Source organism: Ixodes scapularis, unplaced genomic scaffold (genome assembly GCF_016920785.2).
Source record: "Ixodes scapularis isolate PalLabHiFi unplaced genomic scaffold, ASM1692078v2 PGA_scaffold1__304_contigs__length_218370807, whole genome shotgun sequence".
Classification (NCBI taxonomy): domain Eukaryota; kingdom Metazoa; phylum Arthropoda; class Arachnida; order Ixodida; family Ixodidae; genus Ixodes; species Ixodes scapularis.
In genome coordinates this window covers 142,206,932-142,231,321 of record NW_024609846.1, presented here as the reverse complement: position 1 = coordinate 142,231,321, position 24,390 = coordinate 142,206,932, and the positions used below count along the sequence as shown (strand labels likewise).

Below are 24,390 nucleotides of genomic sequence, written 5' to 3'. Positions count from 1 at the left end.
ACGTTAGGTGCGCCCGGTGCGAATCTCGATGGCCTCCGGAGCGATATGACGAGAACGTAACAGGACACGTTTGTCGCTACGCGAACGCCCGATTGCCTCCAGCCAAATAGCATTCCTTTCGGGGCGACATGGCTGCTGGAAGGCTTACTGTCGGGATCACGCATCTGACATCTCCGAAAAGTCAGCATTTGCACGCGCAAACAAGCAAAACAAACACAAAAAAAAGCACGCTAAGCAAGCAAAGAGGAAAACGAAAGAACCGCGCTATGAAAGCCGAAACCCCACGTCGCTTCCTATCACTAACACCTGCGACAGCTGCTAAACACACACTACTTCATTTCAAGAAGTCTCACTCAAGCACCTGGGTCAGCACGAAACACTGATCACTTCGCCGAAACGATTAGTCGAAGTAGGCGAGACAGGCAGGAGCAGAGACTTCGGCGGCCATGAAAGAATGGCGAAGCTTTTGTTTGTTATGGTATGAATCCAAACGGAAGTGCCCGTCTTGTAAACCTTTTGTAAAGAATAATAACTCTCATCACATGGGTTATTCCTTAAACGTAAAAATATGCCGCTCAAAAGGAAATTGCAACAAATAACGAAGGTTTAACAACCAAGATCTAAGCTGTCAATCAAACTCTTAGCCAATGAGAGCCGATTGGGATTAACGTAACGGAATCCCAACTTCGTGGCGCGCGATTTAAAACGGGTGAAATAGCCGCAAACTAAAATCAGTCTCACGCAATAAATATTGCTGTAAAAAATTTTTTTTTCTCGCGGAAAAATTGTTTTCTGACATGCTTGTCCCAACTAAGCTCTTTAAAAAAAATCTTTTTTTTTTTTTTGCAGTTACCCTTTAAGGTAGTTTTAGAAGAATACTATCGCAATTCATGGAAAACCAACAATAAAAAATGACCGCATCTCCACGTGGTGAATGATGTTGATTGGGGCAAAGCTCTGGTGGTGCTGATGACACTGATTTTGTTCATAGGTAGTGCTGATGGTGCTGATTTTTTTTTATTTTTATTGCTCATAGGTAGTGCCCGGGTTGCGTTTTGACTTTATTAGCCAATGCATGCAAAGTTTAACGTGACTATGTACGCATTTGACCGCAGCGCCTTCTCCTGTATAGACATTGAGCGGCTACATGCAACGTTTCATCCATGACATCCCCAGCTCTTGAGTTACTACCACATCTCAGAGCCCTCTACTCGTCCCGCAGTCGTGGCTGAGTGGTTAAGGCGATGGACTAGAAATCAATTGGGGGTCTCCCCGCACAGGTTCGAATCCTGTCGACTGCGCAAACATTTTTTTCTTTTTTTTTAAGAAGACAGATGGGATGGCAATCGATGTGAGCACGGACGCCGGACAAGGCTAGACCCTAAGGAGCTTTGCCCCTAATAATTTCTGCAACCAATTTTTTTTTTTTTCAGTTTTTCTTTTTTTTTTTTTTAGTTGCTTTAGTGGTTTTGAGGCGAAGGGCCAGCCTACCGATCCCCAGCTGGCGGGTTCGAATTCCAGCCAAGGTGCCCGCAATCTGACGGAGGCTTATTGCGAAGAGGGCGCCGTGTAACCATGCTTTCGTTTGCATGTCAAAATATCAAGGGGTCGAAGTTAATCCTCAGTCCTCCGCTGGGGTGTGCCAGGTGCCCGTTGTTGGTTTGGCACATAAAACCCCCAAGTTCTATTTGATATTCAAGATCCTTTAGAGGTTACAGACTGGCCGACGTACACATTTCGTGCTTCTGCGGCTCCTGACGTTCGTTGGCCCTGTAAAGATACCGCTATAAAAACTACTGCTGTCTCATGGGGCAGATAAGAGTTCTATGCCAAATGGAAACAGAGCTGACACAGAACAGATAAGGAACAAATCACGTGTAGATTCTGGTGAATAAACATTCTGAAATACTTGAGAATGTTCAGGGCGTGCACGGCGCACAAATGCTTAGTTAGTTATCCAAATATTCCGAGTTTTCCCAAATATTTGGAGTTTGTCTGACAATTCATAGTTTTTCTGACTATTCATAGTTTCTCCTAATATGCAGTTCCCTAATCAAATACTTTCAATAAGGAAATTATTCTATTCGTATTTTAAATTTCAAATATTCGCACACCCCTAGTTCTGCAGCATGGCTCTCAAAAGGGGTTCCCGAAGTACCCCTGGTGGCTTCCCAAGATCCCAAGTGTCCTCGACTACCCATGCCTTTAAGGAAAGCGTTCTTTCAATTTAGGCAGTTATTTATGCTAGTCATCCATGGATGCTTAACTATTTGCCAAATTCACTGGTATGTCTATCATTGTTTATAAGGTGTGCAGGCTTCCGAAATGCTTCATTGCATCAAATTTGAGACTACTAGGGGCTCTTCGGCCAGCCGTCAGGAGAGGTAGGAGTTCCTGAAAAATATTTGAGAGCCTCTGTTCTAAAGCTTGAAATGTTGGATTCTAAAGAAGACTCGTATTTTGTGAGCCATGCCAGAGGAGGACCCTGAGCGAACCGTGCTGGTGCCGACTTGCAGATCAGCCTCTGGACGCTGGGACAGCTCGTGGAGAGCACGGGCTACGTGGTTGAGCCGTACCACAAGTACCCCTCACTGCTGGACGTGCTGCTCAACTTCCTCAAAACCGAGCAGTCGAGCAGCATTCGGAGAGAGGTGAGTATATACGCTTGTTGTGAGGGATACTGGGGAAGAAGAGGATTTTTTTACACCGATAGCTGTTATGGACTGTTCCCACCACTGAAAATGACAACCGTCATTGATGTTGTAGTTGTAGCTGTTGTTGTTGACGTTGTAGTTGGCGACAAAGGGCGTCCGTCGGCGACGGTGCCAAATCCTCAGTAAAGATTGCCCGCCACCTGGGTCCGCAGCATGCGAAGCGAAGGCGTTACCACTGAGCTACGCCACAGCATTAATAACCCGCTCTTAACTTGGGCCTTTCACAGTGTCCAGTGCCCACTGCACGCACGCTCTGGAGAAAAAAATTGGCCCGTAAGAAAATGTCGTTGTAGCACTGTCAATGCTGAGAACTCGTGCTGGGAGACGCTCTTTCACGCATTTCGAAACCAAAAAGGAACAAAAACGTTCGGAATGAAGTGGAACAAAACAAAAGCGTTCAGAACAAGGCAGATGTCTATTTTGTTCCGAACGCTTTGATTCACACACCCCACGGTGTGTTAACGCGACGCCGATGCCCAGTGTTTTTGCCGTGACATGTCGCAGCTGTCGCTGTGACTCTATTGTGGATTAACGCAGGGCTGCTCAATTTTTTTTTTAGCTTCCTGATAACAAATTGAATCAGATTTGTCGTTGAAACTTGTTTACACTTTGAAGCTCTTTTAACGCAGAATATTGTTTTATCGGCAAACTTTCACGGAGTTCCGTGACAGCCTGCTGTAGCGGCCGGCTGTAATGAGAAACTGGCACCGAAAAGCCTTACGCCCATGGGGAACCACATAAAAAGAGACGAGTGCTTTGCCGACCGAGCTACCCAAGGTCGGTGGTCGGAGGATGCCAAGGCAAAGTCATTTCTGCGGTGCACAAGGGCCCAATCGCGTGCTTTGCGGCCTTTCCCGTCGTGCTGCGCCATCTCACGGCGTGTGCCAGAAACGAGATTGAACCTTTAGTAAGCGGTGCCGTTCGGCTGACTTTCTCTTCTTCCCTGGAAGGCCTATCGCACATAAATGGGGAAATTAGTAATGCTCTGCAAGGAGCCTGACTTTTTTTTACTATGTTTCTTAAGGTTAAAACGAGCATAGATACCTTTGAGAGCCTGATCTGGGTGTTTAAACAAAGCAAGAAGACCATACTTACATGTTTGTTAGATATAGTATGATATGTGCTGCTGGCCTGGCAGGAATGACATGACGAGTGCTGGAGCATGGATGTGCATCTGTAATAATGTCCGTACAGCCCTCCTGGTGGCCCCCCAATCGTTGCCAAAATTTATAACAACTATCGTTCACCCCTTGCACTACCCGATAGTGAGCTTGTGCAAGTTGAACTATCTAAACTTTATTTTTTTCTAACTATATTTTAGTTTTGTGTGAGTTGTGAGCTTTCTCTATACGCTGCACCATGTCTAGCGTACTAATCATCCATTTTTTTGTTACGTTTTATTTTACCAGGCCATTCGGGTCCTTGGACTCCTGGGAGCCCTGGACCCATTTAAGCACAAGCTGAACTTGGGAATGATCGACAGCTTCAGTGATTCCGGAGCTGTCGTCAGCATCAGCGTGGTTCCGCCGGAAAGCCAGGGTCTGTACTTTCCCAGCACCAGCCTTTTCCACGTCATCTACCAAACAGAATTACCGTATTTGCACGAATATAACGCGACCACGAATATAACGCGAGGGCAGTTTTTGATGCCCCCAAAAAGAAAAAAAAATATTATTACTATTATAACGCGAACCGATGCCGCGTGAATTTCTCGCACTCGGGGGCATAGCAGAAGTGAAAAGTCAATGGAAATAGAAGAAATATCAGTTTATGTTTTGACTGCACTCATCCTCACTGCTCAGGTCCTCCCGTTTACAATCCGCTTGGCGACTACACAGGTATGCAGCAGCACGGCACCTGCTTGTCTGGTAGTTCTTTTTTCTTCCGTGGAAGCTCCTCGGCAGCCCACAATCCAAACAAGGCACCAAGCAGAAGCACCAACACACAAACACCAGACCACTCTGGAGACTAAACAATGCGCAGGCAGAGAAAAGACTGCTGAACCCAATACACGATCACAATTCTTGTTCTGATCCCTCTTCGTAAACAAATGCCTCGTGTTGCACGATTGCGTAAACGCGGTCAGTGGTCTTGGCTTGGCTTGTGTTGACTTGACTTGGCCCGGCTTGGCTTGGCTCGAATTGGCCGGTGCCCGCATGGCACGCGCGCGTGCGGCGTGCGTTGTAAAAACACAAAAGCGATAAAAATGCTTTTTTTATGTTTTCTATTCGCCCCTTCACGTGGCCCAATGGCTAGAAAATGCCCCTCCACACCCCCACTTCTTTTTCCATTGGATCTTTTGCATTGAGCCGGAGGGATGACTTTCTCCTCTGGCTTTCTCCAGACTCGCGCGCCTCGTGGCTGAACTCGATTCCGAATATAACGCGAGGTGCGTTTTGGAGCACGTAATTTCGGAAAAAAACTCGCGTTATATTCGTGCAAATACGGTATGTTTTTGTCTTCCCGCCTGGCTGAGATTGGGCCGGCTTGAAATCAAACGTAAAATTTAACGCCGAGCGCAGTCTTCGAGGAGAAGTAGCTGGCCATTGCAGGGGGTTGATTCAACATTATGATCTGGAGATCAATCTTGCTTCATAGGTTTGCACAGAGGTTCTCAAACTTTTTTATCTGATAGAATGCCCATCTCTCGTGCAACACTCCTGGTTTCGGCGCTAATGCAGTAATGCCCCGCAGAAGACTACAGACCTAGTAAAGAATAGTGCCCAGATAAAGAATCTGCCACATTGTTGTGTGTCAATTAATGGCTCAGATCTTCTAAATTAGTCTCGACTTAGGGGCGAGGACAGCCAAGAGAATTTCAAAGCCCAGTTCGAGAACCAGTTTGAGAACCAGCACGGGTGTTCTTTTTGATCTCAAGGAACACCCACTTAACTTTATTGATGTCGGAGCAACCCATCCTAGCGTCGGCAATGATTCGGTAAAGCAATGCAGAAACCTGCAGACCTTGTAAACAATAATGCACATACTAGACACAGCGTTATGCATCAATGAGTGACTAAGATGTACCAACATGAGGCTTAAACAGGAAAAAATGCTCGAATTAGGTTAGGGACGGTAGAAGAAATTTTGGGAGCTTGGGGAACCCTCGAGGATACTCCGGGAAACTCCTAGGTGCCTATGAAGAGAACCCACGCTCTAGAACAGCAGAGCAGCAGTAGGGCGTGTCCCTTCAAACGCCTGGGCTGCGCATGTGACACCCAAGCGTTGTTTAAGGTAGGAAGCTCACACTCCAGGCGAGACAACGGAAGCTTCTTCTGCCGTTCTCGCCTTGTTGGTGGCTAGATTCATTACACGAGGTCTGCGTTCATTGGGAGCAGAACGTTGCAAAGCGTAAACGCCGACGTCGGTGGACCCGAGAGAGAGAGAACCAGAAAGAGAGCAACAGAAAAGTGGGGGGAAAGAATACAGACTATCGGCTAGGTGCGCTTGTCTTGCCGCAGCGAGTCGAAGTTGTCCAGTGCTCGTCAACTTTATTGTCTTTCTTCGTGCAATGCGCGATGCCGGTGGTTTTTTGCAAAGTAATCTAGGAAAGAACTAGGCACAGACCTTATGGGTGATATTTAGCCGCTGCTCTGTGTATACCAAGGCGTCTGTGCCCCGCCGCTACGGCACGCACGGGACCTTTCTTTCTAGATTATTACGCTAACTCTAAGGTGTCGATCGACGAGGGTCTAAGCTACCTCGGAAACCGTCTGCCGGACGTGGACTCGCAGAGCTGGGTGCGAGCGAGATGCTGGTGAGCATGGGCGGCTCGCTGGAGGAGTTCTACCCGGCCATGGTGGTGTCGACGCTGATGCGCATCATGCGGGACCCGACCCTGGGCCAGCACCACACCAACGTGGTGCAGGCGGTGGTCTTCATCTTCAAGAGCCTGGGCCTGCGCTGCGTGCCCTACGTGTCCCAGGTGCTGCCCTCCCTGCTCAACGTCGTGCGCACCGTCGACAACAGCTTCAGGGAGGTGGGTGGCCACACGACGCGTTTCTGTCGATCAAACCGTCGTACGCAGAACTGCCACGTGTGAGAAATGGCAGGTTTTTACGACTTCGAACGCAGGACGTGTTTTGAGGAGAGATGCGGATCGAGAAACGGCAATATTTTGCAAACAATGTGATTTCGGGTTTGAATGTTTTGATATTCTTTAATCATCATATTTTATGTATAATAGAGAATAAGGACTGAATATGGTGGCGAAATTGGTCAAATTCACATTTGAAGACTTCCCGGCTAGCCAGAAAGGCAAATATATGAGCCATGTTCATGTGCGTGTCTCTTCGAATTGTGACGTCGCCTGCCATCACAATGATTTTAAGAAGTAGGCCTAGCCATCTCCTTCATTGCAATCTTTTTTCAGCTTCAATTTCTCACAAAAAGAATAAAAAAATAATTTTTCCTGTTGCGAAGGAGTGTTCCTACAAGTCTATGATAATATTCAAACACATTTTCTCTTTTGACGATTTTGAGGCATCTCCACAGTTTGTGCGCTATCATTTTTGTGAATATTGTCCTATGACATCCATGATTGGCATGCATAAGCTTGAGGATATGTGGAATGCAACTATTGAGGTTTAATTAGAATGTATATTTTTATATTTATGAAAACTCAAAAAAATTAATTGTTAGCCCCTTGAAAATGACGTTTTTGTGATTTCACTTTATTTTAAAATGAAAGAGTTGTTTAAAGTATTGATCGCGGCAGGTTAGCCCCGATAAGCGTGCTTCTTACCGAGCAGCACTCGCGAAAACCACTATTTGCTTCGAATTCGCTTCAAACTCAGTATTTGCACATGCCCAGACATAATGTCATGTTACGTCATGACTCTACACCCAACGTTACTAGATCCAGTAAGTAGCATTGTAGACACCATGACCTCATGTGACACCATACATTATGGCCTCAGTAGCTTTTGTGTCGTAAAGCTTGCAATAATCGTCACATGTCATTATGACTTCACATTGTGACATCACGTGATGTTGAGTCATAGGACCTGCCACGCACACCACAAAAAAATGTTTAATCTTGGTTGACTTACATTAGTATGCAATTCTGCATTCATACCAATAAAAACTTTGAAGAATGTTGCGTCTCGGTTCTCCACACAAACTCGAAGAAAGGTTAGGTTTTTCTCACCAGAGTATGCAGAAAAATCAAACTTAGAAACATTTTATATCTGAAATAAAAGGTGTTTGTAGTGGGCCGTCAGAGAACACTACATGTAGGACATGTTTTCTTCTGTAATGGTGCCAAATGAATCAAAGGAAATAGCTTGCTATTGTCACCCACTCGACGGCACTGCACGCATCTAGGGTGGCCAGTGGGTGCTGACAAAAATTTCTTGGAGAAGTTCACAGTTCAGCAATGTTGAGAGCTCATGAGGGCTCAAGCAAGGTGTGCATTTGCCATGGATTTCTGCAGGCTTCTCATGTGTACGTCATGTTTCTCTTTCCTTTTTGCAGTTTCTCTTCCAGCAGCTGGCTCAGCTCATTGCCATCGTGAGGCAGCACATCCGCAATTACCTGGACGACATCTTTGCTCTTATAAAGGCCAGTGTTTGCCATCATCTTGGCTTTGGTTTCTGTTAGTACCGATAGTCCGTAGAGCACCATAAATTTTCATGGCGGAAACTTGCCACAAAAAGCAGTATTGCAAAGTTTGTGAGATACAGTGTTCTAATTTATGATTTCTTGGACTAGACTGCAATTTAAAATTAAGGTGGAAACATTGAGGTACTTGAAGCATTAGCGGTAGAAGCTGAAAAATCGTGTTTCATACAATTATTTACCCCTACTGTATTCGCACGAATATTATCTGAACTTCTTTTTCATTTTTGAAGATTTCTTCCTTCCAAATGACAGAGCACAGAAGTGCTAAAACACAATGCCAGAGACGCGCACCACCAGTGTAGTTGTAGGCTGAACTTCTAACGTAAGTGTAGTGCACCTTTAATAGTTTCGGCATACAACTTATTGCTTGCATTATGTTCGTCCAACAGTCCTTCGTTCGTAATAGTGGCACCATGGGTGTAGTCTAGAGTCATTGAATGCGTAAGCCGCGCTTAGAACGTCGGCACTCTGTTCCCTGATTTTCTTGCTAGCACCGCCATTTTGATACTTAAATGCAACAAGATGTCCGAAGTGTTGTTACTCTGAGGCTCATTTAGCGACTCTAGTAGGGTCTAGCCACGTCGCCTCACATGGTGCTTTCTCGCCGGGGCGCAGGAGTTCTGGATAGTGAACAGTCCGATCCAGTCGACGATCATCATGCTGGTGGAGCAGATCGTCATGTCGCTGGGGCCGGACTTCAAGATGTACCTGCCCAAGTTGGTGCCCCACGCCCTCAAGGTGTTCATGCACGACATGAGCGCAGACCGTGCCGTCACCGCCAAGGTGACTCTCCATTGTTGGCAACACGAGGCCCGAAAGAAAGTTTAGAGCTTGCAGTTGTTGTCAGCCTAGTGGACGTGGCTCTTCGGGGTATCTCCTACTGATGTCCTTTACTGGTCACATTACGGTATCAAAGTTTGGGGTCAAAATTTAAGAAAATGCTAATCTGGAAATGCGTGCAGACAATCGCGGTGAAGCAAATGAAGTCTATTCCCTTTCATGCATCCAAGAGGCACAACCAAAATCAGTAAGCTCCCAGGTGTTTAATTGCGTTTATTTGTGCTTCCAAGGGTAGTAAGGTGTGCTGTTCCAAAAGTGGTCACGGGTACTGTCCTTGTGGTTTTCTTCGGAAGAAAGCAAGCTCCCTACATAGTTTGCATGCTGCACGAAGTAATACCTACATAAATCAGTTGTTGGAGAAAACAGTGACACTGCTTGCATTTCAGACTTGTACGTTTTTGGGTTTTGTTTTATGTTTTACTGACCTTAAATCCACAGGCAAGTACTTTAGTTCACCTCGTAAAGAGGGAAGTAGAAACGCTCTGAAAGCAGAGCTGAACTTGATTTGCCACAGTGGTTGAGATAAAAACGAGCGTGGAGCTGAACAGATTGCCCGGCGAAGGCACTGAGAACACGCGTATGTGGTGCGATGTTTTTGAAGGCGTATGAGAAGATGGCTACCATTCAGCAAGCTTCCATCAGCTGATGTCCTGCCCTGAAAATTGTCCTGTTGTGACCCTTCACCTCCATGTTCCAATTAGTAACTTGCTGACCGTCTTCGAAAACCACTAAATCAGTAAGTTCTGGGAACAATTGAGGCCCGTGAAAGTGAGGTGGTGCACTAACGTTGCCACTTTTGCTACTGGTGCAAGGCTGGTGGAGCAAAAATCTGGATGATGACAAACATATAAGCTGTGCAGGCATATTGAAGTTGGATCCAGTTTCCGAGAAACTAAGGTACCGTAGCTATGATTGAAGGTTTACTCATTTTTAAATTTTTGAAAATTTGGACAGGGGGGGTCGATTTATAATCGGAACCAAAGCATCCCTCCGCCGACAAAGACGGAACAATCGCGATATCAAGTACACCTCAACTTGTTATGAGTTCAGCCGTTTTTTTTTTTTTTTAATCTGCTTAAACGAGGATTGTGGTCATGGTGATAGCAATTCGCAAATCAGCCCGAATGCATGGCGGTGAACGGCGCACGGCACACCATACTACTCCAGCTGCGCGGTGGCACGCGGCTCGTCTGAGTTTCGAGGGTGGCGTGCACTTGATGTGAGAGCCACTGAAACAGCCTCACTCCCCGCTGCTTGTTTTCGCACGATGCACGGTCACACGTCGTTCGATCGAATATCGAGATCATGCGACAGTGCTGGAGTGCCAACTATGTTTCTCCGTATTAACACGCGTGACCCAGGCAGTTTAGGTTTTTGGTGCTCCTTTACGGCCATTCTTCACCCAAAAACCACCAACAGCTGTGCTACCAGACGCACGTTCGACCTGTCAGGGTGCTTCGGCATCTCGTGTGAAAGTGGCATCTTCAACAGTGCAAGATCTTGTAACTGCGCCGGCAAACGAAGAGGTTTCCGCGGACCGAAGTTTGGATAGGCCTGGGTGCTTTTTGGAGTTAGAGGTCATGCTTGCAACGTACATCACACAAGTGTCCGATCGGTCCCTACTCATGACGTGCGGGACAATCACCGAACAAGCATGGTGGATGCGGGGGATGCGGTCAGTTGCATAATGCGAGATTTCGTTGGACGCCGCCATCGCCGTGCTTTGGGAACGTGGCAGCGGTGATGACCAGAACGGGAGAACCAGTGCAGATAAATCTAGTCGCAGACAGAGCAAGTACGACGGGGAGGAACAGTATATTGTGTTACTTGAATGTAAACATTTGACTGAAATCTGTCTAATTAAAAAAATAATTAAAAAAAAAAAAGTTTAATTGAACTTTAATTGGTCCAAGTTCAACCAAGCTCTTTTCTTGGAATCCTGACACATTCATGCCACACCGGAACCATCAACGGAGTTTGGCATATCACCAATCCAAAAAGAAAACGCCTCCATGTAACAAGTTAAAGATGAGAAATAGTACTCCTCAGTGACCATTGCTTTAGTCACCCCTGAGGCCCTGGTTCGATACCTGCTGTGTTTGGAGATTTCTCTTTGTCCTTTGTTCCCCTTCTCCAGAGGTCATTATCGTTATTCTTCTCCAACTTGCTTGCACCTTTGCATTAGTTGCATTACATCATAAACTTAAAATGCAGGCCGTTCACCCTTGTTGGTGTTAGTCTGGTGGTGGCTGTTAAAACCCACCTACTCTACTGACATCCAACACCTGATTACTTCAGTTGGTAGAGTGCTCCACTGGAAATGGAGAGCTCCCTGGTTCTATACCAGGACTTGGTGGAATTTTTTGAGTCACACACCGTTCACCTAGTTGTGTTTGGAGATTTGTTTTTGTCCTTTGTCCCCTTGTTCCCCTTGTCTAGGGATCATTACCGTTATTCTAGTCTGGCTCGCTTGCAGCTTTGCGTTCAGTGCATTCATTTGAGAACGTTGGGCCCCCCCTTTTTTTTATTGTATTACTGCAAGGGTAAGATACTCTATGATAGAAAGTTCATATTTCTAAGCAATTTTCACAGTTTTATAGATACCACCCAGTTCAACCACTATCATACTTATCAAGCAGTTTGGAAAGTCGGTGTTTATCTTTAAGACAAATAGTCATTAAGCAAAATGTGATGGAACAAAGTTGTTCAAACCTTGGGACGGTTGTGCGTCTGTGGTTTTTCAGCTGCTGATGGCGCTGCAGAAGTTTGGCTGCAACTTGGATGACTACCTGCATCTCATCCTCCCTCCCATCATCAAGCTGTTTGACTCTGCCGACATACCCATGAACGTCAGGATGTGAGTCTTCTTTGCTCCTTTTCTCGCGCTGTTTTCTGTTTACCGAGTGCCAACCGTACTTCAAATTTACCTGGATTCCGAAAGATGCGACAGACTAAAGAATTTGATCAGCCAATGTACGTTGGACATGATGGAAATTGAACAGGGCCTGTCCCGTCTTACAGGATATACCGGACTTCTGGTGTATGCAAAAAAAATCCTTCGAATTAATCGGCCCCAGAGGATAAACGCATAATTACCGCTGATTTGTTTCCATAGGCTCGTATGTATAATTGCCAAAACTTTCACCCATGCTATTATATTATACACCTTCAAGCATAGACCTGCATAACAATGCATTTCATTTAAAGGTTCAAATCAAAAAGCACCATTTAAAATTCTATGTGAAATTCGACTCTCTGGAAAACAAAGGGACCTTGAATTGCCGAGAGTCTACCTTATTTTGAATTTTTATCGGTACTCTTTGGTTTGAACCTAAAATCAAATGCGCCGACATACTGGTCTTGATTCGAAGGTTTATAATATTCGCACATTCCTAATAATTTTAATGAATACTTCCTCGAGGTTGTTTAACTTTCTCTGCATGTCTCCACAAGGTGGCAACAGTAAGAGCTAAAGAATATCATTTTGAAATGCTTCTACGACAGTGTTCTATTTCGTATCGACTTTCAGATGTCTTAGCATTTTTTTCGGCAACCCCCGTAGGAAAATTCAAATTTGTTACATTAAATGAATGTGTGTGTGCAGGAAAGTCGTAAGTTGCCGACTGATTTTGTAGCTTTAGCTACACTGGCCGAGGTTGAGCAGTTTCGCATGGCCCTCATAATGAGCCGTGCTCATTATGCGGAGCGCGCAGCGGCGGGGCTCCACATAATGAGCGCGGCGCCGCGCGCTACGCATAATGAGCACGGCTCATTATAAGAGCTACACGAAGCCGGCGCCGTGCGCTCCGCCGCCGCCGCACCTGCCTCGCCCGCCTCGCGGGTCTGTGCATTCCAGAGGAGTGACGTACCATGGCTGCGGCAGACGCACTGGCACCGCTACGTGCCCAGCTGTGCGCCTCCGTTGCGCAGTAGCCAAGTCTGACGCTGCACCAGAGCCGCTTGATAGCGCCTCTCATTTTGTGCGCATAAGCTCACGTTATTTATATCCTGGCATAGCCGAGCTAAGCCACCGCAATTTTTTTGGACTTCGATCAAAAAAACGTTTGAATAATAGAGCAGTCCGAAAAATCAGCAGATTAAAAAGCTTGCCTTTATCACGTCTAAGCGGGCTTAAAAAAGCCCTAAATAGTGCCTTGCTTCAGGTTATGCCTGCACGCCTTGTTTCAGGTTATGCCTTCGTTTGCATTCGGCAAATTTTGATTAGCTTGAGAGTCGCTGCCTTCTTTTCTAGTGTCATGGTTGAGTACTTTCTGCACTTCTTAGCGACATATCGCGGCGGCGGAAGAAGAGATGGGGCATTGACATCACAGTCAGCGTAGTCCGAAAACACGATTCACCGAGATGAGATCTAGATGAGAGGCTGAAGTCCACGACTGCAATGGCGAATGAACAAAGCAAAATAGTAACAACAATGATGATGATAATGACGCGCAGCTAGAGAAAAACAATGTAGAGCCCTTCCAGTTCACGTGAAGATGGAGGACCAGCGAAGCTGTTATCTTTACGTCTTGGACGATGCCTAGAGGACAAGTCTAGGACGATCTGAAGGACGACTTCTTGGACGACCTCAAGGACCCCGCCTAAAGGACGACTTCTAGGACGACCTCAAGGATAACATCTAGGACGACCTCAAGGACGACTTCTAGGATGACCTCAAGGACGACTTATAGGACGACCTCAAGGACAACGTCAAGGACGACCTCAAGGATACTTCTGAGTTTTGCTATCACCGCACGAGGGCTTACACACCCGAGGTGCAATCGGACGCAAGGAGCTCGCACTTGCGAGCGCAATTGTGCAGAGATTCTACAGCTTCCGTTTGAGGGCACACTTTCTAAAGGGGTCTACAATAGTCATACAGTTGGTGGGAGTGCTACGGTCATCCACAATGCCTCGAGAGAGAAAGGAGCAGGTTGAAGAGGGCATTGCTGAACAGAAACGGCGGCACACATAGGTTCAATGCATTCAATGTGCCGGTAAGACGCCAAAAAAGAGAGAGCAGCGTTTGGCTAGCGACAGAGAAGCGAGGTGGGCTTATGCTGCTACGACCGAAGGCCGAGCGACGGGGTGAGGATCGTCTCAATTTAATCGGCGCGACGTCGCCCTCATAAGAGAAACATAAATGCTATCGCATCTCCGTGTAGCCTGCAAGCAGAGCGCCGCAGAAACACAGCCATGTTTTTCTTGCCAAGACTGAGCGTGACGCTCTCCTTCCATTTTTTCTTGCATGCAGCACTGCCCTGGAGACCATCGACGTCCTCTCGGAGTCTTTGGACTTCTCCGAATTTGCGGCCCGCATCATCCACCCCCTCGTCCGAACCCTGGACACTACTCCGGAGCTGCGCTCGGTAAGTGGGCAGTGATACGTCGGACGGTCGGCGTTGAGCGGAAATTCCTCGCGAAACCGATGTCGCCGGGACGTTTTTGTTTCAGAGCTCGACGCAGTTGCAGAGATACGTGTTTGCTGCTGTTCTCTCTCTGTTGCGCCGCACAATGCTCGTGAACCTCTCTTGGAGCGGAATTGATTTGAGCATTCTTTCGCAAGTTGGCCTAGCTCTGTAAATCACAAATTCGTAGTGTGATTTTTTTCTTGGTTCAGAGCTTGAGTTACAGACATTATTAGACGTATGTGAATTAGGCTTGTTTGGAGTTGCATCAGTATTGATAGAATGATTTTTCATTAGTATACTTTCGAATGTCAGATTGAATATTGGATGCCAAACGTAAAACGGATCAAGTACGAAATTTGAAATTTGCTAACTAGAGAAGAAAGAAAAGATATTGCCATATGCTTGATAGACCACATACACATCACTGTACCCATCATTAAGTCAAACGACCTGCTGGTATAATAATTGCCTGGGCAATCCACATAAAGTTCGCTGAGAGGTTCTGGGACACATAAAAAAATTGCGCGGACGATCACGCGACGTGATACGAATGGACAGCATTAGCTGGTGCGACATTTAAATGGTCTTGCATCATGATTGACTGGAAATTCCAATGATGTGTCCTTGCACAGTGTCTCGCATAAACCACAACCGATCACACAAAGAACAGCTAGCACCAAACACGTTCTTGTGGATGCACTGCACAAATTGCTTGGTCGCACCAGCCTGTCCATTCTTTGCTCTTTAATGTTCTCTTCAAGGTTCCGCTTCACGTTCACGTATACTACATGGTCTTGAAGTCAAATGCATTTCATCCTAACACCTAAGGTGAGACCGTCGGCGCCTACACGTCGACGACGTTCTCTCTCGTGGGCGCATTTATGCCGCCGAGCAGCCGCCAGTTGCTCCCGCGTATGCTTCGGGCGCCCCATTCTTGCGCACAAAGGCTTAGAGTGTTGAGGGAACGGGCGACCGAAGACGAGAAAGAGCAGCTGGCCAGGAGAGCAACCACATGGCCCCCAGCGCAATCACGATTGACCAAACATGCTACGCCTCACCTACGACTATTGTCAGCAAAAGGCTGAGGGTGTCCCTGCTGCACTCGCCATCTCCCGACACCAAAGCCACCTGCAATAAGCTCGCACACGCTCCGTTCGTTTTCGGCAACACGATGCTCGTCCAGTACAGCTGACACTGTAAAAGTACTTGTTTTACAATTATTAAAGTTAATGAGCAGCACTATGGAACATAGGTTTGCATTGTTTGCTATATCTACAGCACCTGCTTTTGTTCTAGGCACATTTCTAACGGGTACCTGCATATCAGTTTCTCATGTATTTTTTCACTTTGTGCGGTCACATTTCAAAGGGATGCCCCCCCCCCCCCCCCCCCCCCTCACACATATTTGTACCTCTCCATTTGTACACCTTGCATGGAAGTTGTGTCAGAACTTTACGTCATAATGATGCTGTTTCATGAAAAGTATGCTTATTATTGAGCATCCAAGCTTGGTTACACCTTCTAGCTGTTCTTTATTCTTCTCGTGGTTTTTTTTTTTATTTTTTTTTTTTTTTTCTTTTTGTTGATGGAAGTTGGTTGACTGGTTAAGCTTAGTGAATTTTCACTTGTGTGGCCCTGTGCAGCAAGCCATGAACACCTTGTGTGCAATGGTGGTCCAGCTGGGCAAAAAGTACAAGATCTTCGTTCCCCTGGTGTCCAAGGTGGTGGAGACGCACAAGATCACCCACGACCGCTACAACGCCCTGGTCACCAGGATTGTCAGGGTGAGGGGCTGCCCTTGTTCTCACTGAAACGAGCCTGCCAACTTGTGTCGAGGTGGTGGGGAAGGTTAAATGCACGTCCCATTGATCTATTTTAAAGCAGTTTTATAGGGCCAACAAACCTCAGGAGACATGTAAGTATGAAATGTGTTGATCAGTTAACTTGTAACCGCCAAACCATCTTAAAATAAAATGGCAATCGGTGCAAGAGATTCAACCCCGGTCGCCAGCTTGGAAGCCGAGTGCTCTGCTGGCTGAGCTAGGAACTTAGTACACAGGAATGAAAGGGGCAGAAGCAGGTGGTGTGAGGAAGTGCAGATGGAGAAGGGTGGAAAGGGTAAGAAAGAGAGGAGCAGAAACAGGTGGTGTGGATGGAGTGCTTGAGACAAGGAGAAGTGAAAAAGGCAGGAAAGTGCAGTTCCCTTCTCCTTGTGACTCAGAAAATTCAGCGCGAAAGCTTTGTATCCGGGAGTGCAGAAGGGAAGCGTGCACAGCATCACGTAGAGACTGGTTTGACTTGAGGTTGTCCTAGACGTCGTCCTTGAGGTCGTCCCATCATAGTACAGCTTCGCAGGTCTTCCTTCTTCACCAGAGTGGAAAGGTTGAAAGTTTTTTTTTTACATTTGCACTTCTCTGTTCTACTAGTTGCCTGCCTCCTACCTCATCTTTGTAGACAAAGCGTTAAAGCTCCGATTCATCAAACTGTCTTAACCAGCGCTTCCCAAACTTTGCGTCGCTGCAGCCCCCAGCTACCTTGGTGATTGTTCGCAGACTTCCAGATTGTTCGCGGACTTCCATTGAGCCTGCTTATACAACAACGGTGCAGCCCGTACATTGAGGAACTTACATGGTCGTGAATTATAGAAAGTTCCAGTTGTCAATTCAGCTGAATATACGAGGGGTGATTAATAAGCTTTGCCTTGTAGGCTCTAATTTTTAATTCACTGATGGAATTGAAAGATGTTACATTCGAATGAAAGTTTGGAATCTCCTTTTTCCCAGGAGCACATCACTTTTCAATATAGACCTCACTGGCGCCGATGCACTTACGCTACATGTGCACTGCTTTCCACATGCCAACGTAGATGATTGAAGGCGGTTGTTGACACCAATGGCGCACTACAACGGTAACCTCATTGTTGGATGCGAACCGTGCACCCTTCAGATGTTTCTTCATCTTGGAAAACAGCCAAAAGTCTGGTGGCACGAGGTCCAGGCTTAAAGGGGCGGTGCAACGATTTTCGGACTTCGGTCAAAGATTTCTGAAAGTTGCCCCCTGACACTTCTGAAGTAAAGAACAGAAAACCGATTTCGCCTGCGTGTCCTAGTTGTTGCGTAAAAAAAAGATAAAGATTGACATTTTGGGCACCCCTCAACTCACTCCCAGTCTTCAGGGTCACACCTGTCGCACTCCCAGTGACGTCATTCAGAGTGCCATGTAGCTTCCCGTGTGCTATCTCGGAGGACGCTTCCCCTCCCTCTCTCTGCATACATTAGCGGGCGCTACGCTGCAGCTTAGAGCCGAGCGAGGTCACGTAATATTTCCGCCGTAGTTCCTTCGGCTGCCACTTGGGGCACAGGTGGGGGAAAAAGCTCGACTTTTGCTTTGCGATTATGCAGCGGAATCGCGACATTTTTAACGAAGGAAGTGTTTTCTCTATCCTCTGGGACACGATAAACAACGTAAAAGGGACGAGATGCAAATTCTTTTAATCATAAAATCGTTGCACCGCCCCTTTAAGGTAAATGGAGCAAAACATCTTGGAACTGCAGCTCCTCTAGCACAGCTTTGATCTCGTCATCAGCTGCCCTCTATCATCTACAACAACAGGCGGAGAGTAATTGTTTTGTTTTTTTTGAAGGCGGTGGAGGAGTTTATTCTAGGTTTTATGTGTCCTACCCAGGCGTTTGAAAATAAAGTGTTTCGGGGGAGTTCAGTGTCCCCTTAACATCTAACGACGACCGCTGATTGCTGACGCGTGTGCATATCTTACACTTAGAGCACGGCACTGGTGGAAGACGACGGCGAGGCGTTCAGTCTGGAGAAGCGTCTCACCAGGGGCCGCCAGCAGTCAGAGGACCCTCCGATGCCAAACGTGGACGTGACCATGGTCAAGAAGCAGAAAGTCTGCTCGGCCAGCCTGGAAAGGGTGAGCCCCTCCTTTCTCTTTGAGCTGATAATCCCCCCCCAGATCTCCCAACATTGAATCTGTTTTGAGGGCTGGGGTTGCCGAGAAAAGTGTGACAAAACATTAAGTAGAGCTTCATAAGTTACGTATTGCTTCGGCGTCTCGTGTGCCTCAAGCATGTGCTTGCAGACAAAGCACAACGGAAGGCATAGAGTACATGCTGGAGGCCTGGTGTTCGAATGACGCGCCCCGCCGTTCTCACATTGTCAGTTACGATAGAATTGATAAGCCTTTTATAATAAGGGGGACGCGGGGATTGAAAACCGAGAAATTGTGAAAAAGTTCATTTTTGGGAAACTACCTTTTTGGATTGTATTTTCTGTAAACTACATTTTTTCTAACTAACAACACCTAATTCACTTAGAAAATATGTTTAAAATAAAACTATTTTCAATGTCCCGGTGGCTTCCAATTCGCGCTGAAGACAGAAATTCGAGCAAAACTTTGAGCGATTCCCTCTCTTTTTCAAATTAGCGGACGGCCACCATCTTGGTCTTGTTTCGAAGCTGAGTTTTATCTCTTCTTTTTGCCGCCCTTCAAAACAGTGTCCGCCGCATAGTTTTGGTGTGATTGAGTTGAATAGCAAACACTATTTGCAAAGTGTTTCAAGTTTTGAATATTCGCACAATCGCACTAATAACCCGTAAAAGTTGGAGAACAATACACATGAATGGGTCTAAAATTCCTATAAAGTCACAGACAATTGCATATCCTGAAGTCTCATTGTACCAAAAGAGAGGCTAAAACACCCATAACACATTCTGCATCTCAACTTAATGTGACGAATGGTTGTAAGTAACATTTTTATCTGGTGCTTGTGTTTGACGCCTGATCACGTTTGGTTTGAATTAAGTTTTAATATATCCTGTATCTGATTCAGGGGTCTGACTGTGCTTCTTCGATTCCAGGGGCTCCTCAAGAAGTGTGTTTAATTTGCTTTGTCTACTCCGCAGCTGTGGACGCCGTGCAAGCGTGTCTCGAAGGACGACTGGCTGGAGTGGCTGCGGAGGCTGAGCATTGAGCTGCTCAAGGCGTCCCCGTCCCCGGCACTGCGCTCCTGTTGGTCCCTGGCACACAGCTACAACCAGCTCCCCAAGTAGGCCTCCTTTCTTCTTCTTTGACTCTCCTGTGGCAGAAGAGAGGGCTGCACTAGCCTGCAACAAAGTGCTAACCCTGCTACATCTTTCTAGGTTTCATCGAGATGTGAGGCAGTTGCGCCAATCTTGCGCCAAAAGTTACTTTCACTTCCTTCGCACCGTAGAATCCTTTTGTAGTATACCCGCCAGGACTGGGCACTAATTTTACTATATCGGGAGTACAGTGAAACCTGGATATAACGAAATTGATAAAAGTTTGCAATAATTTGTTATATGGAGGATTTCGTTACATGCAGTTTTCGTGGAAAAACTCATAAGGGACACGTGGAAAGAAAGCGAAAATTAAAAATCTATGTGGGCAAACTCACCACGTCGGTTATTTAGTGGAAAAAAAGTTTGTAAGCTTGCCTTGTGTCTTTCGCGCGAGCGAGGGCAGCACGCAGTGCTCAAAGGACACCAAAGCGTTTAGAGAGCTGACGTCATCCTGGGAGCCGGCGACCCGGTGTAATACATCAATGGCATCCAAGACCTTCCTTGCGGTAGGCACCACAGGCGGTTCAGTAGTTTCAGATGATTCGCCATTGTCGTCGACGTCTCGTATGCTCGACCACGGCTTGGTCCGATATTTCCTCGGTAGACATGACACAGTTGTCCGCGTAGAAGAAGTCACTCAGTTGGACACCGTCAGGAACCACTTCGTTCATGCACAGCGCACTTCAATCATCAGCAAAATCGGGGAGGCTTGACGGCTCCTCTTCACCGTCGTTGTTCGTGACACGCATGTCCTTGACTATCTGGGCCTTCCTAAAGCAATTGACGATGGTCTGCATTTTAGGGGCGAAGCACCTTAGGGTCTAGCCTTGTCCGGCGTCCGTGCTCACATCGATTGCCATCCCATCTGTCTTGTTAAAAAAAGAAAAAATGTTTGCGCAGTCGACAGGATTCAAACTTGTGCGGGGAGACCCCAATGGATTTCTAGTCCATCGCCTTAACCACTCGGCCACGACTGCGGGACGAGTAGGGGGCTCTGAGATGTGGTAGTAACTCAAGAGCTGGGAATGTCATGGATGAAACGTTGCATGTAGCTGCTCAACGTCTATACAGGACAGGGTGCTGTGGTCAAATGCGTATATAATCACGTTAATCAGCACCATTAGCACTACCTATGAACAAAATCAGTATCATCAGCACCACCAGAGCTTCGCCCCAATCAACATCATTCACCACTTTCTTGCCAAGACGCCGCAAGCATCTCAATTGCTCGGAAGATGTCAGTCTTAGTCTCCCGGTGGAGGCGAATGTTCAGGAGCAGTTGCACAATCAGCCGACATCGGTAGGCGCACTTTACGCCGTTGATGATACCTTTGTCAAGAGGCTGAATCAATGACATGCAGTTGGCCGGAAAATATTGCAACTCAATGTTCGATAACACGAGGCCTTCCTCATGGTGTGCTGAACAGTTGTCTAAAAATAAACACACCCGGCAGCCCTGTTCCCTCACCGCTCCGTTGAACTCGTTCAGCCACTCGCGGAAAATGTCCCGCGTCATCCACGCTTTCGGGTTTTCCAAATACTTCACAGGCATTCTTTTCGTTCCTTTGAAGCACCTGGGCCGGGAACTTCTTCAAATAACGAGCGGCACGCGCTTTTCAGATTCGTCACTGTTCGTGCAAAGCAAAACTGTCACCCGGAGTTTGCTCTATTTGCCTGCATGACAACAATCTCTTTTTAACGTGAGTGTGTGGCTCAGAAGCATCTGGAAAAACAGGGCCGTCTCGTCGGCGTTGTACAGATCAGCCGCTTCATAACGATCCAAGATCTTCGGTAGCTGGTTATTCACCCAGGAAGAAGCGCCATTTCGGTCCGCGGATGCAGATTTTCCACTGATAACTTTCCCGACAACTCCGTGACGACTTTTAAATCCTTGTAGCCAGCCATTACTTGCCGTGAAATCATTGTGGCCTAAAATGCACGCATAATCCCTTGCTTTTTGCTGCAGTACTGCACCGCTAATAAGAATGTTTCGCGCACGCATGTCTAGGAACTATATGAATACCTCTTTGTCCACGTCTGCATAGGTTGATGACTTCAGATTTTTCTTCTTGGAGCTTGTGTTGGCTTTCATTGCATTCCGGATTGCGTCTTTTGAGCCCAAAATTGTTGACAGGGAGCTCGCTGGGATGCCAAAACGGGCTGCTACGTCCTTTTTTCTTTCACCCTCAGACACTGCATCCAGGATAACGGCTTTGTCTTCAAGAGGCAGAACTTTTCCGTTTCTCAGTAGCGGAGCTCATGCTTCAGGTGGCATGTTGACGGAACAATGCTGTGCTGTGCTTGTGTGCTGACTCACTGGCTGACTTCACTTGTCCCCGGGAAAAAATATTCACAACATCCCTAGATTCCCTAGATCGATCGTACCGTTGCCTGGTGTCAAACTGCGACAGTGGCGAGCAACACGACTGTCGGCGTCAGCGTCAACTTTCGGGACCGCTGGTTTCGCTTGTAGCTGTTTGTTTTATGTTCGTATCTGCTCAGCGTTAGCTACGTCTCGTGAGTCGCAGTTTCTTCGCGGGAGTTTCTGTGGGACGGCGAGACATTTTAGCGGACATGTCTCTGGCGATGTGTGCTTGTGAAACAATGGTCAAATCGGACGCTGTTGGCTGCTCTTCGTGTCCCTGAAGTAGTGTCGCGCCGCAAAATTGTGGCAAGTAAAGTCGGGCTTTTATTCGTGGTGGCTTTTGTGTAGCGACGTCAAAAGGCTGCTGACACCCCCAGCTGCACGAGAGGCTGGGAGTCTGGCGGCGCCCGGAAAGCGCAACGGCGTGCCTCTGCAGTGCCCGCTCGCTGCCATTACCGACGTCTTTTGGTCGGCTGCTCGCCTTTGGTGGCAATTGGACAAGAATATATCTGCATTTTAGGTAACTCAGTATAGGCACTGATAAAAAAAAATGGAGATTGCGGCGGAGCGAGTTTGTTAAATCAAGGTTATCCATCGCGAGCGCTTCGTTACATGGAGTTCACAAATACAAGCGCTTTTATGAAGATTGCGTCGGGGAATTGAAAAAGTTTGTTAAATAGAGGATTTTGTTGTATACAGGTTCGTTACATCCAGGTTTAACTGTATTACCGGATTTACCCGAAAATAGATCGACCACGAAAATAGGTCCACCCCTATTTATTAAACCCACCGAGAATAAAAAAAATCAAATATATATCAATTTTCTTTTTTCTTTTTTGGAACAGGGGAAAGTTAGGGCAAAAGAAAAAAACAAACTTTTATTTACAGCACTCTTGGCTAAATCACAGGGTGATGCCAAAAACTTAATCGTTGTCAGAACTTCCGGACATGTCATCATCGTCCGAAGCTTCTTCAGCTTGGTAGACATCCTGGCAAATTTGCAACAATACCTCACTGACACTGTTGTAAAATGACGACAGGAAGAAAGAAGGTGGAGACATGCAAAACCATGAAAGACCAAATTCAAAGATGCGAGCAACGCCGCGAGTCGCCATGAGCAACACGCGAGCCGCCGCAAACAACAAGCTAAAATAAACTCGCGTTTTGTTTTTCTTGTGCGCGTTTGCGATGGAGAGGAATGGAAAGCAAGTAAAGCCTTAAGGGCAAAGTGCATGGCGCATTGCGTTCCTCTCCCTCCCCTTCCCCCTTGCCCAGCGAGGGGAACGCTACAGGCACGATGGCGAAACCCGACGCCCAAGGGATGTGCGCGAGCGGTGGCCACGGCTAAAGCCCCTTGATAAAGGCGCTTTTTACAAGTACCGCCAACCATTGTTGCGGAACCGCGCGAGACATGTGCCACGAGTGGGTGCTCCGCCGCCATTCGCTTCCTAGGGCCGCTCATTTCAGTGCTGCGCCGCCATTCGCTTCCAAGGGCCGCTCGAGAAGCGGGTCTCGTGCACTCGCGCATTTGACGCTACTTGCACGCCAAACGCAGACATGTCGAGGGGCTTTAGCCACGACGGGGGGGGGGGGGGGGGGGTTGTCGGTTGCTGCTGTTTCGGTTGTTTTCGTGCACCAAAAGCTTATTGAAACAAGAAGCGGCGTGGCTCTACGGCAACGCGGGCTCGGTGATTCGATAGCTCCGTGCCCTCAGTAGAATCGCCAAATTTTGTCGCGAATGTAGGTCAAAATTTTTTGGTCTCGATTATGGGTCAACCCTTCATTTTGACAACATTTCCGGGAAAAACAAATGGTTGACTTATATTCGAATAAATACGGTACTAGGAGCACCCCAAAATCTGTTATTGAAGCTATGAAGAAGTAAAGTCGAACCTGTTTATAACAAACTCCGTCGGACACATATTTTAGTTAGATATATCCTGTAATTCGCTATATCAAAACCGGGCTTGAAGCAAAATTTTAGGCCGGAGCTTCGTAATGAAAAATTATTTTATCGACACTACGGTCAACCCGCTTTAATGCATTCTTCAGCGGTTCGCTTAAAACGTTTATGACCTGTGAAAATGTAACCGATAACGCTCTAGGCGGGCTAACAGCGGGAACAAAAACTAGCTTTCAAACATTTTATTCTCTGAAGACGTTTACTGAATCGGAGCACCCTGGCATGCGTGGAAAGAAAAAAAAAAAACAAGTAAGGGGCGAATTGTTTTATTAAAAAGTCGTCGCTTTCCTGCACTTTTGATGCCGAAGATGGCGGTAGTATAGAATGTATTGTGCTTTGCTTTGTGATAACAACCTATAAACATGAAGCCACACC

The 24,390-nt window shown here is 46.8% G+C and overlaps 1 protein-coding gene across 1 annotated transcript in view; it reads left to right on the top strand.

The window, feature by feature from the left end:
• Positions 1 to 24,390, top strand: part of LOC115318379 (serine/threonine-protein kinase mTOR) — a 164,453-nt gene that overhangs the window by 67,089 nt on the left and 72,974 nt on the right. The window contains exons 15-24 of the mRNA XM_042290961.1: positions 2,517 to 2,651; positions 4,124 to 4,253; positions 6,449 to 6,693; positions 8,190 to 8,276; positions 8,952 to 9,119; positions 11,921 to 12,033; positions 14,431 to 14,545; positions 16,231 to 16,371; positions 18,369 to 18,518; positions 19,511 to 19,653. Coding sequence (XP_042146895.1) covers positions 2,517 to 2,651; positions 4,124 to 4,253; positions 6,449 to 6,693; positions 8,190 to 8,276; positions 8,952 to 9,119; positions 11,921 to 12,033; positions 14,431 to 14,545; positions 16,231 to 16,371; positions 18,369 to 18,518; positions 19,511 to 19,653 — 1,427 coding nt within the window. The remainder of the gene's footprint in view (positions 1 to 2,516; positions 2,652 to 4,123; positions 4,254 to 6,448; positions 6,694 to 8,189; positions 8,277 to 8,951; positions 9,120 to 11,920; positions 12,034 to 14,430; positions 14,546 to 16,230; positions 16,372 to 18,368; positions 18,519 to 19,510; positions 19,654 to 24,390) is intronic.